The sequence below is a fragment of the Bradysia coprophila genome, unplaced genomic scaffold (assembly GCF_014529535.1).
Source record: "Bradysia coprophila strain Holo2 unplaced genomic scaffold, BU_Bcop_v1 contig_138, whole genome shotgun sequence".
Lineage (NCBI taxonomy): Eukaryota > Metazoa > Arthropoda > Insecta > Diptera > Sciaridae > Bradysia > Bradysia coprophila.
Genome location: NW_023503409.1, coordinates 646871 through 662576, shown reverse-complemented (window position 1 = coordinate 662576; position 15706 = coordinate 646871). Strand labels below are relative to the sequence as shown.

Below are 15706 nucleotides of genomic sequence, written 5' to 3'. Positions count from 1 at the left end.
AATAAAAATATAGAACATCCATTAGGATAGGGGACATTCAAAAACGACGTCTGCGCTTTTTAAGGACCTCACCGTTTTCCATCCGCGTTTTTTCAATACCTTAAAATATGTTGTGTCCATTTTTGTTAACCCCCTCCCCATTAAAGGCGACGTGCTTGAATGTCCCCATAGGTAGGAAGAGATGGTTTGATTTGTTATTTATTCATTGGAATTGTAAACAAAGAATCCTATGACAATAATACCTAGTAATATAGAGTTATCTAAAACCGCCGTTGAAATATCATAAGTGGTGTTGAATTGGTGGATGCTGGTAAAAATAAGACTACATTATCATAATGTCGTATTGTTGCGGTAATGTGCCATGCCAATTCGTCGAATTTAATAGCGTATTTAAATGTTTTACCACTACTGTTTCACTACTTTGATTTTTTAGATGTTGATATGAGACAATATATTTCAGTAAAAATGCAAAATAGTTTATCGTCAATAATTTTTAACGTTTCTAAGGAAACATATCTGCTGTCTCCCAAAGCAATTTGGGAAATTTGTCGGAAATGTGGTCCGTATAACTGAAAAAATTGTTTTCTATTTAATAGCTAACGACAGCTTTTGATTATTTCGGCACCAAATCCGATCAAAATTGACTTCCAAATAAAAAATCTTGATCATCGAGATTATTTCAATCATTTGCTGTGTATATTTAGTGGGAAGAGGAAGCCATTTTTCGAAGAAAATAAATTTCAAATGAAATCATATTTGTTGATTTAGCTGCAAGGAATTGACGTACATTTTCATTAAATATGTGAAAATGTAGAAATGTAGAGTTCAGGTGTTCGTTTCGTTGCTGGTAGTGTCAAGTGTTTAAAAGATATTTGCAATACTCTGAATATTTATTTTTATTTTTTTTAAATCCGAAGGTTATTTCGATTGGATGCCTAGGCAACGCTTTAGTTTTCTTTTGACACATCTTGTTTGTTTGCAATTCCCATATAAATTCATCACTGTCAATTGATTCGCATAAGTTTCTAAGTGTCTGGAAATATCGTTGTTCAGCGAAGCAATTAAATGCCACAAAAAAGGAAACCATGAACTAACGACAAGCTATGATATAAATAATTACGTTCACATTTTAGATTATTCATATTTGATATTTCCAGCATTTGCTGATGTAGGTACTACTGTTATTTTGTGATGATTACAATTGAAAATTCACCAATGCTAGCTGGTATACGACAACGACATCAAACACGAAACATTTCAAGTGGATATAAAATGTTTAAACTCATCTGAGTCAATGACTTTAGGATAACGAATACAATTTATATAAAAAAAAACCTTTTCATTTTCTTCGAGTCTTACGAAATTGTACACTCCAGGCTTTTTTTTGTGTCACCATCACCTATTCCCTCACCATATGGACGTAATTATTTTATTTGACACGGAGGTCGAATTTATTTCGAAATTCTCTTAATCGTTATTTTCGATGCGAACAAAAAGCTGTATTGCCTACCTTGCCTAAAGTATGTGATCGATGTTGTTGATCCATTGTGCGAAAGAAAAAAAATTCTTATTTCAATTAAAAATAAATAAATAATTTTTCTGAAGAAATTCAACAAACAGATTCGTTAAACATTTTAAAGTATTGAAGACACTTGAATAATTTTACGGATAATTTGAATTAAAAATTTTAATGAGTGCTAATAATACAGTGTTCGAATGTTAAATTTTAAAAAAAAATACCTGTACGTGTATACACATATTTAAAAATATAACAAAATAATTCTACTCATCTGTTAAATGTGTTGTGTAGTACCTATACTATATAAATACAAATAAAGTACTTATACGTCGTCATTAAACGCTAATGCTTGATGTACCAAAAAAAATATGTATTAATTCGATGTGTATTGGTGTTATCAAACAAATTACTTTTTAATAGCAGTTTGAGCAAAAAAGGAATCAAATAAAATACAATAAACTGGATAAATTACCTAAAGAATGGGAAAACAGAAATACATCCAACATGAGTACTTCGGATTATACGTATTCGCCATTGTACAATAACAACGGCAACGCTCCCCACAACGCAGCAATCAACCACCCATCAACATCTACCTTCCATACAAATTACTACTCAAGCAGCTACTATCCACCCTATAATCAACAATTGCCACATACCAATGTTAACAACAACTTTGTCATAAACAATAACAACATTGATGAGCGCGACACATCAAGTCTATATAGTCTGCAGTCCAATCAAACACAACAGTATCAACAGCCACAGCCATTTCGTGTTGATACTTACAATGGGGGAGTTGGGAGCGAAGGATATAGAGTGCCGTCCACTGCTACGAATTGGTTTAAGAGTGACAAATCCACTGAACAACAATCCAATGTGATGAATATTATTAGTATGGCCAGTAGGTGAGTGATCCAACACGATGAAAATGTCATTTTAATTTGTGTTTGTGTGAGAGAGTATGTAACGAAGTTTTTAGTGATTCGTCTTATTCCGGTAGGTCAGGAGTTCATAAATGTTAAGACTTTTTCATTGTAAACAAAACAAAATATTTTTTTTTGTAACAACAAATTCAGATTCTTTTTTGTTTGACTCAGAATATACATGTACAAGGATTATGCGAAGGTTCGTTTTTTATGATTTCTCATGAATAGGTTGCTCTCAATGATAAACATTTTATGTGGCGGTAAAGACCATCACACAAGTCTGCCCGCGGCGAATGTAGGTATTGATAATGACAGTAGATTATAATAAATTACAATGAATAGTATCATGCTTAGCAGAAAATACATTATCCGAACAAAAAATAAATCTATTAAGTACAACGAGCTTGTCTGACCACCAACATTAGCAGTTTGTTACAATTCCGCACTCGAGCCAAAAATAATAATCTTGTCACAAAGACTTTGCTTGGGGTTTGTTAGTTTGTCTTATTCAATCAGATTAATCGCAATTTGTTTCTTCAAATGCACCAATCTTTTGTTGGCAATCACGTAACATAAGGTACTTTTCAATTTCATCAAATGGAACACGTTTCTGCCAAAATTACATTATTCAATTAAGTCAAAAGCCATTTTAAAATAAATGTACCTTCTAAATCACTGTTCGGCTTGTTCCTTGGTTTATTCTTATGTTGTATCGACGGTACATGTGGTAGTGAAGAGGTGGAACTTTTCGTTCTCATAAAAATCAATGCTTTACTTTCTGGTTGCGCTGTAAAAAAAATTAACTTAACAACTTGAAAACACGCAAATCCTTACAATAATTCGAATTCTTCAGACAGTTGCGCTACGATAATTTGTTAATTAACTGAGAATCGTTTTGCGTTTTACGCTAAATATCGATTGACCATTGATTATGCTTTTGACTTGTAATAGTATAAACCACTTGACATATAATCTATTATTAATTATTAGAAATCTCTCAGTTGTCTTCTCTAGGAAGGCGGCTACACAACTTCAATGTGTAATGTGTTGACTTTAAAGCCCAATCTTTCTATTGTATCATATTTTTCTAAGGTTAATCGAAAATGAAAAGAGAAATATGAATCTAACTAGGGAAGAACAGTAGAAAGCTTTACCCTGAATAAAGAAATTACTTTCCACAGCAGGTATACCTTCAAGATATTTAAAGCTATTTCATCTACCTCCCTTTATTTACTGCATTATTAAAAAATTATTTTAAAGCTCTTAAGTACGAAAGTTTTACACCAACAACTCTTTCAAAGTAAATACGTCCGTGTTCCATACGCGTTCATTTCAAAAATATTAAAATTTTACGCCCAATCTAATGAGATCACAGTCGACTTTTTTATCGTCGAATTTTCAAAACTTTTTTTTTGCGTTTTTGTGTGTGTAAAGAGAAACAGTTGTTTTTTCTCTTTGTATGTATCTCATCATCTAACGCACCAGCTTTGTCGTACATTATACTGCCCGAACTAGACTCGTGTTATTGAGGTCAGTAATTTTTAATACGTTTGCTCAGCTACATATTATAGCATTCGTTTACTATAAATTGGCATTATAAATGCACAAAAATATTAACTGGTGGGTGGAGACTTATTGGCAATATTGTTGAACTTTAAGCTTATTAAATCAGTGCATTTTCTAACCTTTGTTTTATGTATGTAGAAGAAGCTACAATATTGGATTTATTATGCCATCATTTTTCATCTCATCATCATTAATTTCGTAGTGAAAGAGACAAAGTTTTAGCTGAGAAAAGTCATTCCCATCCCTAATTTATTAATTTTAAATCCCAAGCTGTTTGTCTTGCGGTCGAAGGAATAATAAAAAAATATTTTGTTTATTCCCTACCACCAAAGTGACACGGGTTTAAATAATTAGTTTCAAATAATAAGATTAATAGTGCGCCAAAATGTCTTGTCTATGGCTTTACCGAATGTTCAGGATAAAATCCTCAGACTCTTCTAATTCTTTTTGACGTGAGGGTATAAAAACCCGGTACATATTTAATTAGGAATGATCGGTGAAAATTTTCTCGTATTTCATTTTGGTTTTTTTCTTCTTCTTCGGTTTGTAGAAAAATTATTTTAACTTTGTGTCTGTGTTATTTTGTTGTTTTTTTTTTGTAAGAAAATATTTTTGATGGAACGTCAGGGTCGATTGTCTTGAACAGTATAATTTGTCAAGTCTAATTTATTTGCGAAGCTCTAGAGCAAAATACATTAGATATTTCGAATTTGTAACTTTTTATTCATTTTAAATTTCTGTAGAAGCTGAATCTGTCTCGTGATAGATTTTCAGTTGCTGTTTAAACAGATTGCTGAATCAATATATTTTCCTTTATTTATATTGATTAGCTGTTCGAAATTTTATAAGTTTGGCATCTGTTACGATGATAGATGTGTGGGAAACTAATTTCCAACCTTTTAAGTAGAGCCAAACCGCGAAGAAACTACAAAGAATCTGACAACCAGCACTGAAATATTATATAAAAAATGTGCGGTCGATGGAAATAGTAAATATTATCAGCGAACAAAACAGATTATTTTTTACGTAATTGTTTTTCTCTGAAACTGTAACTTAAGTATGAATCTGATTCGTTAACATATGTTTTGCGTCAATAACTTCTTTCGTTTGAATTTTTGTAAAAATATTCATATTTAAAAAACGAGAATGGTATTGACATAATCACTTACTTCTTTTCTACCAAGTATCGTCTAGCGATTGACACAATTGTTTTTGCTTCATTCGTATTTAGCAAACATTTTTCAATATTATTAGACAATGTTAACTTGGATTCTTTGCTTATATTTTTTGTCGTTTCTGTCGATTAGAGACAATTAGCCGTTTCTGAAAAGTTCAAATCTAATTTTGGTACAAAAAGATTAATTTTTTTTCGAAGAAAATTACTCTCAAAACCGAAAATTAAAAGCATTGACCTTGAGTGATACTTGTAAGTACCTGTATTCAAGTGCACTCATTGAGAATAAATCGTATTGGTAACATGAAATGAAAAAACAATAAAACCATCGCAACAAGTCTATCAAGTAAACAGTTCCTTTGTTGCTGGTAAATTTCATAGGTCAACTCAATCTATCATTAAGCAAAAAAAAAAAAAAACGTTTCATGTTCTCAATTTCATTAAGCGATATTGTATTGCATTAAAATAAAATCCCATCCAACGGTTTACACCGGCTTGCATACATATAGCCAATATAGACTATCATTCGAGTTACGTTTTACATAAATAATTTATATTTATATCGATTCCCCTTTTATACATTTTACATTCGATATGCCTTGGTGACCATAGATAGAAAAGTTTGCTTAACAACAACTTGAAGCAGATTCTCATGCCATTTTTCTCTTTCTAATCAATCAGTGAAAATCTATAATATTTAATTACGTCTTATCGTAAGACGTTTTAAGAATGTTTTTTAATGAAAACTCTGGAAAAATCATTATCTACCAATTAATAAAGTAACTTAACCATAAAGTCATAAAATATTGTGAGCCAAGATTATAATTACTCAAATTTACGTAATATTTGAGTTGATTAGAACAGTAATACGTATCTACAGTAGCAAGCGATGTGGTTTAAACAAATTTGATAATAAATTTAATAAAAGTTTGTCATATTTACCGTACTAAAATTTCTATTTTTGCTGTATTGCAACTTTGTAAGACCAATGCATGTTATGTCATTTCGTCAGTTTTATTCGAAATCTTTTTATTCATCTTCCATATACGATCGAATCTGTATTTTCCTCCGCATTTTCTTTATTGTATAATGGTGGTTGAATTGCGCGCGAATATTTTATTTTTCTAATTAATTTTTTTTCTTTTCATTCTGAATGCAATTATGTTTTACTTTGAACGAGTATTATGAATTTATTGCAACTATTTTGAGAGAGAACTCACCAGTAATAGTTTTAATTAAATACGCAAATAAGAAGAACTTTACTAAAATGAAACGCATATTGTTTCTATATTCAATTTGATATAATTCCTATTTCAAATTAGTTTGGTTGTTTTCGGAACAAAATTTATAGTTTTAGATTGATCGTAAAAAGCATAATAAAATGTAAGTAAGTAGATGGGTTACATCAAAACATACAATGTATAAAATAAAACAGTTTTCAGACAAACAACAAAATTTATCGGTTCACGTTCATTTAATTATAGAGTTAATATGATTTTCTGTTTTCAAAACACTAATTCACACGCTAAATAAACTCTTGCTATTTAATATGGTTTCTCTCTCAATTTGAATAAAATAATTTTAATTGATTAGATGGTCATTTAAATAAGTTAACGCCATTACTACCGATAATCCGCAGTATTTGGTATGGTAGTACTGGATACTGGATAGCCTTGAAGGTCTCACTCAAAGGTTGATCATAAATCAATGTTATATAATACAAGTTATACGAAATACATGTGTAAGCGTTCGTTGTGTCTCTCAAATTATATTGTCGTCAATAAATTAGAAAAAGAATAAATTTTATTACTTTTACAAAATGAGTTGTTGGAAATGGAAAACAACTTGCTGTTTAGATTAAAACAGACAACGTCCTATTATTGCCAAGATATCTATCATTCTTTCAGGCACAGCTCAACGTAAAATGGGTCTTGATAATTATTGAATGGAAAGAAAGTCATAGCAGAGTTGAATCAACTTACGCATTAAAAAAAAAATTGCCATTGGAAAATGAAACGAGCCCACAGTCATTTTGTCTACGTAATTCTTTGCTATAGTCACTTCGATTCAAGTTTTTTGTTTACATTTCAGCTTTTATCTCATTTTTCATGTTGTTGCTATCACTTTGCTATATAAAAGCTGAGTATAGTGTAGCAACAATCCAACATGATTTGGCAGAGAGGAAAAAATACTATCAAGAGTAGTTAACGTACGCTTAAAGTATGTTAGGATAGGATAGAAAACCACAACAATTTTTTTCCAACAAAAGAAATATCGGTTATTTCATTTATTTATGGGTGACTATGTATAGATCCAGTGCATTATAATTTGATCGATTTTCTTGGTACGAAAGCCAATACAAAGTTGCAAATTGTTATAACATTCATAAGACTTTATCAGACTTAATACGCCTAAAATGCTCAAATGCGTATGCGTTCCAAAAAAAACATCTTCAGCTTTATCTACCGGCTCCAATTCTCCGGCTAAATCAGCTATGGAAATTTATCAAAATTATCAGCCTTTTCTCCTTCAAATGCACGAATTGATATAAAGCATTGTGACGTAATTTAGTCATCAATTATATCTTCAGTTTCCCTAATTTATCATCACATGATGCTGTTGAAAGTCACAATAGTCTTACCATTATATTTTCACCTTATTTTTGACATTTTTTTTATAAGGACATTGCTTTAAAATAGACGAAAAAGCCATCATAGATGCAAATTTTATGTCTGCATATTACGTAAGTACCTGGACAATACCATACTTGTGTCTTGATTGACAGTTATTACACTACCCGCCCTCGATTTTGCGGTCGATTTATAATAACAAATTTATTACCATTTTCATTATAAATTATTTTTAACCTGACCACACACACTACGACGTATGATCGTGCAAACACTTCAGAATATTGAAAATTTTATTACTACACGTATATTATTTGCATATCTAAAATGGACTTGTTTTCGTACATAACATTTTTTTAGTGCTGACATTGGCATTAAAAGAGCGAAAAGCTTAAATTACCAAACAGCATTATTTATATGCAGAATTTTTCCGCGCCTTTATATACTAAAGAATAGATTTTCATCACTACTTAAACGGGTGTTAGCGTTGGTATTGTGTTTTTTTCTGTTTGTCTAGAAAATTGCGCATTCACTCTCCACTATCTCTCCACTACTAACAGAATGCGACAATGTAATTTATTGCAACCGGCACTAACATAACGAGTAAATGCAACGAGTTTATTTTTGTTCAGACTTATCAATTAGGATTTCTTTCTGATTTTTTGTAAAGAGTGTGATAATATTGAGCAATTTGGTTGTAAGTGTAAAGAAAATAAATTATAATTAAAAATGTCTTTAGATTTATGAGCGTAATTTGCCACCAAAGAATGTGTTGATGTAACCCATCATCGTAAACAACATATACATTTGAGTTGACGTAAACAATATCCTACAATGACTTTAGTGTTATGTGGTTTCGGATGTTTAAGCCAATAAATAGTCGTAAATAATTAATTTTCTTCACTTAACAACCAGCTGTTGGAAAATATTTCGGTACTTTTAGCATTTTCTATGATTGCTACGCTAGAGTTTCATGTATTTAGTATTTTACGAAAGGATAATTGAATTCTTAGTAATTTAGCTGTGTATAATAAGTGGGATGCTATATTACCCTAAAATTTGTTCTCGTTAAATATATTGCGAAATCTTTCGAAATTCATTTTCGTCAAGTTGTCTTCGTTACAAAATGCTGAGTAATACAGACATGTACAGCAATATTACAACACCGAGTTTGTGAATGTCACAGCTTGTTCTTTTAGAACCTCAATAAAATTTACAAAGTTGACGCTGAAAAGCTCTATAAATTGATACAACAACAAAAAATGTTTCGTAAAAAGACATTAGGGGACATTTTCAGAAATTTTCTTCGACAATTGTACCTGTTCATGTTCATGTAATTTGTCACATCGGTCATTCGGCGTGTAAAGTTGATCGATAATTTATCACGTCTCATTAAAACCTTTTCTCACACACAATCACCAAATGTACTTTTAATAATTCCAATTTGGTTATCATTCATAAGCATTTACCATTTCTGTATGTAAAACTTTACCAACAAACTTGAAAGTTTCCGCCAGAGTCGCTTTATTGATTGATGACTAAATTATAATTAATTATAATAATCAGTTTTGTGAAATAAATCAATATTAATGAGTTTTATTTTCGGACAAAATTCACGTACACACAAACACCTATATTACTATTTAATTGTGTGACTTAAGGCAAGCACAAACGAATTAGAGAAATAACATTCATATAATTGAGCATTGAGGAAACACTTATTTCTATTCTCCGTTTTAAACAGTCGGTGTTATACGTTCAATTCTAGTATCGCATGTCCTTTTTCTGCTAAAGTATATATTTCGAATCAGGTCAAATAAAATTCGAATAATACATTGTATACACTGGGCGATGTGTATTCCGCTATATGTATAATGTCTTATCATTACTGAAAGTAACAGAAAAGTTTTTAATGTACGGAAAACAAATAAAATGCAGCATAAAATAAACTTTTATGGTTCTTTCTCAGAGTACTCGTTAAACAGTGGAGTATTTTAAAGCTTTTCCGAATCGAAAAAATCGTTCTGAAACTTTTATTTAGGACTGGGACCCGTACAACATCTTGATGTATGTTACAAGAATTCAACTGAACTTTCGATTCATATTTTCCGTAAACACAATTCGAAATTTATGTGCAAAGCAGGAATACTCGTTTTGATCGTAAGCAATGTGTTAAGATCCATATGCTTAAAATTGACATTGACATTGAAACATCTAGAAGTTATTGAAGCTTTGTTTAGGATCATTCAAGATTTGTTAACTGGGTCATTGACCTGATACATTTTATTGCTTAATTTATTCACCAGTATAACCAAACCCATTTTTATACTTTTATACGATCTCGGTCTGATTGGATTTTGTTTTAATTAAATGATATTTGCTAATAGCTCCAATAAAATATTTCACTTGTCGTTTTTATAGTGACATCGAAAACAAGGTTTCCGAGAAAAAAAACTGAAATTCGATCTGCATAAAAAAGTGCGAATTGCTCCATCTTGTCAATGGACACAATTTCATGTGAACCTGAAATGCAGCATAAATACAAATTGCGATTTATTTTTAATAGCTGACCGACACAATTTCCGATAAACACTCTCGGATGTCAAGTATTTAAATGCGTCGCTGCTTGCAGTGAATGTAAAATGATATCTAATACCGAAGGTATTTTGTGAACGGCTTATTTTATTGAATGAATTTCTAATATTTCATCGTTACGTATTTACAGCTATCGAATAGAATTAAAGCCCTGTATGAATTGTAAATGACAGTCTGAGTATGCCAAAGCTTGAATTGCAAAACTTTATCGCAAATTTTTGCCTCATTGCCTAAAATCAATCGGCCCTGATTCGGATCGGTAAATTTTACACAAGAAATAATCTTTCAAAGTCATCAAATCAAAGTCATCTTTGTCCCATTGATTGACATCAAGACATTTTTTAGTCAAGAGAAACATATTGCAATTAAACAGAAGAATTTTATGCCTTCGTTGTGTAAAATAATTAGCAAAATTTACCGAAAATGTTGCTAATAGTAGAGCACTGAGCCCACAAATACCCATAGCGGACTCATCCGGAGACTGAATTAGTTATAATTAACAAAATTGAGAAGTAAATCGAGTCAATCATAGCTAGATTTTCGGCTACTAGCTCTTCACCTTTGGGTAAGCTCAAAGTTTCGTAAACCATAAATGCAAGGTTCGGAAAACAAGAGAAATTCAGGGAAACTGGAATCTCTAGTACAAATAAGAATAGCCCTAAAAAACTAGAAAATGTTTTTTTTTTTTACCAATTTCTTATCCGTTTGAAGCAACACTAGCCCTCATTCGTAATTTTCTTCAATCTACGTTCAAATCAAAATCGATTCAACTCACATTTTTTAATTCCATTTAGCAGCTAAAATGGTAGATTCATTACCTACAAATTTTTTTATAATTTAAATTATTTTCTATCGTAATGTCATGCCAATATGAGTCCCTTTAGTACGGATGTATTGTATACGAAAATCACCCACTTCATCAATTTATCGACTCGACCGCCATAAAATAACTACCGTGGAAACTGCTTACGACACAACAAATTACACATTGTGGGATGTTTCGAGATAACAGTGACAACACGAAGCAATAACATTTGATTAACACTTGGGCATTAGGATACGCGTGGTCCGGAAGAAACTAGATAAAATTACGTGGTCAACTACACATAAAAGTATAAACAGATACAACTGTTGGGGCAAAATTAATTAATAAACAGAGTGCGAATGTGTAATAAAAATAGCTTCACCATCTCTGGAGAAATATGCATTAAATACGTGTATTTGGGTAACTAATTACAACGTCACTGGAATATATACCTATATTGTATTTCAGAGCAACTGTGATACAATATTTGTGCGTATTTATGGTATTAAGTAACTCCGACATAATCCTAAATAATAAAACTAAAATCACAGTCACAATGATATCAAATGATTAATATTTATTTGAGGTTAAAGATCTAATTCATTGATGGAGTAAACATTTAATTCCGTTGACATTATGATCATGACCAGATATTTTTCTTTCTTTATTACAAAAATATAACATCTCGGTCATTTACCCATTAAATTCCATTCGTAATGTATTGATATTGATTGTAAAGTTTTAAATAATATTGAAACAAATCCCTGATTGCTGTAATCACCAACAAATATCTGAATAGCCATTATGTTTTGAATAAATTGAACTTTACTGTACATGACACTGAATACAAAATAGAGTAATACTCTCACGTAGTGTCAAGAATAACGCATGCAATCACTTCGATTTTAAATGGTAAACATTTTCTGATATTTTAATCTCATAATTTGTATGATATGGCACATATTCTATATTCGAAAAGGAAGTACGAACGAAAAACAGTAATTGAGCTTTACATAATAGATTCCAAAGCCTACCTCTATGTTCCAAAGTTGCTAATGTTGGGAAAAATCTTCTCAAGTAGTCGTCAAGTTATGTGATTCAAAGTAATACATTAGGACCTTTAAGATCGAGCCAAAGACGAGCGATACAATCCAATACAAAATCTAACGAAGATCATCGATAGATTTTCTTTACTGACGCTATCTTGCGAAAATAATAAATTTTCGTTAATATCAATGACTTTTTTCCTTGGGGTGCATTGTGCAATAGGATATTATAAATCTGTAGAACAAATAATGGAAATGGTATTAGTAATGGCATATTCTTCACATACATTTTAAGAAGTTCTGGCCCACAGCTTGTGGGTCTCTGTGTCTCCAATAAGGATCGTTACTTACGCATAGAAATATGTTCAAAAACCACTTTCAAAGAATGACATTTTCACGATATTACACATTCATTGTGTCTCGAAAAGTTTTATTTATTCATAGTCTCATCAAATTAACGTAAAATTTGTCATTACATCGAATACCATTGAATCAACAAGTTACATGATGTAACAACGTAAGTGAAACATTCTGAAAACAAGTTTTATATTTGTCTAGACGTCTTTCACTCATTTCTGCCAAATTGAGTTTTTTTACTGTTCGTTGTTTACATTTTTTACATTCGAGCAATTAAAACTTTTCCGGCGATCTCATTTAACAATCTTTCAATAGTGTTTACGGAATTTAGATATACTTGCAGATCTTGACGACAATATTTCACAATTTGTGATTTTCCTTTCTTCTTCTTATATCTTGCGACAGCTATTTTGAATATTAATTTGAATTTAATGACTGTCTTATGGGTATGATGTTACTTAATTGATAATTCTGTGAGTTGATAGGAAAATTGAAATACTTTTTTTTGGGAAAATATTAGGGACTATGCGGGGGTAGGTGGTTGTTAAAAATATACAAGTAAATGATATACGCGACACTTTCTTCTATTTTGTAAAACATGACAACGCCAATTTCTTTAAGTTTCTCAAATAAAACATAAACAGAAAGAACGCCATTTGAAGATCACTTTACTCAAACATTTTGTTCCTTGACGGTATATTAACGTCGTACAATGGAAACATGTTTGATTTTTGTCTCTATGCATCAGAGAAATGCAATGTAAACAACTAAATTCCATTCATATTCGCAGTAAGTATTTTTTTTGTGCAGAAGAAATACATTTCGTAGTCACGTTGCACAAATAATTTTATTGAACCACTGTCGCATACATTTTTTATTCGTTTTACATTTTGCAAAGCATTTTGTTGTGTATTGAAACAGCAAAAAAAAAATTGAAAAGGTGTTTGACGATCGGATGTGTAACAGAAAAATACTATGTCTCATTGCGAATGAATGGGCAAATGATCAGATGTAAATTTAATCATGCAAGATATAACTGCTTTCATTTAAGCTAGGTGAATTGATATATTTCTAATGTAAAAAAAATAATCGTTTTATATTTCAAAATCCCGTAAAGCTTCTCCAAATAACTAACGAAATATGTTTCCATTGATACAAAAGTTAATTGAATAAATTAGCAGATTTTGCTAGTATATTGTCGGAATGCTACGATAAGAGAAAAAATATACAAACTTTAATTTACGTAGCTATTAATATGAAGCGGATCGGAATAGAGAGTACAATGCGGTTTGAAATTTAATATTTTTGTTATTTCTGCGATGAACACAACAATGTAATGGCACTGGGCGGAAACTGTTTTAACGAGAAGCATTTAAAGCATTTGGTCAAGATATTTATCGATACGGTTTTTAGTCGATGACGTCGTCGGTCGAAGTGGTAACAATTTGTTTTTGGTGAATGCAAAATTTCTCAAAAACATTTGACTATTTCCCTTTTTCCCATTGCTATTTAGACTTGCTAAAGTATGTCTTTTTTGTCTTTATTACAGCAACAATGGCCGGGAAGCAAGAAACAAAGCGGAAAAAAATCGTCGAGACAAACTCAATAACTCGATACAAGAACTGTCCACAATGGTGCCGCATGTTGCAGAGTCACCTCGTCGTGTCGATAAAACTGCTGTGCTTCGCTTTTCTGCTCATGGAATGCGAGTAGAATATGGTAAATCGGAAATGAGTTTAACAGTGAATTGGAAATATACAATTTTCTTGAATTTTATTTTCTTTCTTTAAGTTTTCGGTAGATCGAGGGTGTCATGTGTAACCGATCAACTTACCGATGCACTTGTTCGTTTGTTGGATACATTCTTTCTTACGGTTACATGTAAAGGGCAAATAGTTTTAGTATCGCCAAGCATCGAGCAGCACTTGGGACATTGTCAGGTAAATTGAAAATAATTTTTACGAAACGACAGTTCTTGTTCGATGTGAAATGAAAACAAATTTAATTTACATAAATCAGTTGAGTAGGAAAAAGCAAAAGTTATGAGCCAGCTTCTAAATGTTTCGTCATTGAACATTTAATCAGAAATAATTTTTTTCCTACATTTTTCAAGTCACGTTGAAGAAGCAAATACCGAAATATTGTTTAGGCAAGCAATTTCATTTTAATCACCGAATCAACCAGCTGGATTATTCAATATTATATTAATTTAGTCTCTTCAATGTAATTACTGATTATATTCGCTTTCTTTTTTGCGTCTGACTGTTCAGCTAATTAATTGATCTAAAAGGTCAATCGCATAGAGTTGAATTGAAAAAGATCGTAGGCAAATAAATAACGGTCCAATTTTAACAAGCTCAATTTAGTTGTGGTGTTTTCAGCCGCTGTGTAGAAAGTTTAAGTTTTAGAAATATATTACTATGTCAATTTGCGTCCAGCATATACATCTTTCGAATCGAAACACTCAAATTTACCATCATACTCTAGAAGTGTTCGTAACATTGCAGGCAATTGTAAACTTGTTGCATTTCTTACTCACACAATTGCCAGATATTAGTTAGTAAAAAAGGTATAAAAAGGATTGGAGGGATTCTTTTGAAAATCCACCTATCAAAATCGGACCCATTTCGTCTGGGATGGATATATACATGGTTTGAAAGATCTTTGCCAGTAGACCTTAAAACATGCCTCACACAGTCTCGAGCCACACCCGGTTGCTGGTGGAAGATCTCCAAAGTTGGAAAAATAGTGTTTTTTATCCGAATTTTTTGGCCGTATAAATTATCGTTCCGGGTGAGATTGGGCTCGTCGTAACATGCTAGTTGTAACATACATTGTCTAAGCTTTCCGTTGATACCTCATTTGCAGTGCTGGTGATTGCTGACATAACAGAACTTTATGTTTATGAACCGCTACTCGTTAAACTCGCCAGCAATCACCAGCACTGCAAATGAGGTATCAATGAAAAGCTTAGACAATGTATGTTACGACTAGCATGTTAGGTTCCCATTTAGCGTCATCAGTACCAGCCCAGACCTGTCTAAAGTTCACACATATTTTGAAAAAAAAAATCTTGCATTTTTTG

At 31.5% G+C, this 15706-nt stretch overlaps 1 protein-coding gene across 5 annotated transcripts in view; it reads left to right on the top strand.

Annotated features, from left to right (window-relative positions):
* LOC119073250 (neuronal PAS domain-containing protein 2-like) overlaps positions 1-15706 on the top strand; it is a 44203-nt gene that overhangs the window by 20169 nt on the left and 8328 nt on the right. For 2 of the 5 annotated variants that reach the window (XM_037178604.1, XM_037178602.1), the window contains exons 2-4: positions 1606-2427; positions 14171-14340; positions 14413-14561. In XM_037178604.1, the coding sequence (XP_037034499.1) occupies positions 2024-2427; positions 14171-14340; positions 14413-14561 (723 nt within the window). In that variant the 5' untranslated portion in view covers positions 1606-2023. The remainder of the gene's footprint in view (positions 1-1605; positions 2428-14170; positions 14341-14412; positions 14562-15706) is intronic. The other 3 variants (XM_037178606.1, XM_037178605.1, XM_037178603.1) reach the window with 2 other exon arrangements.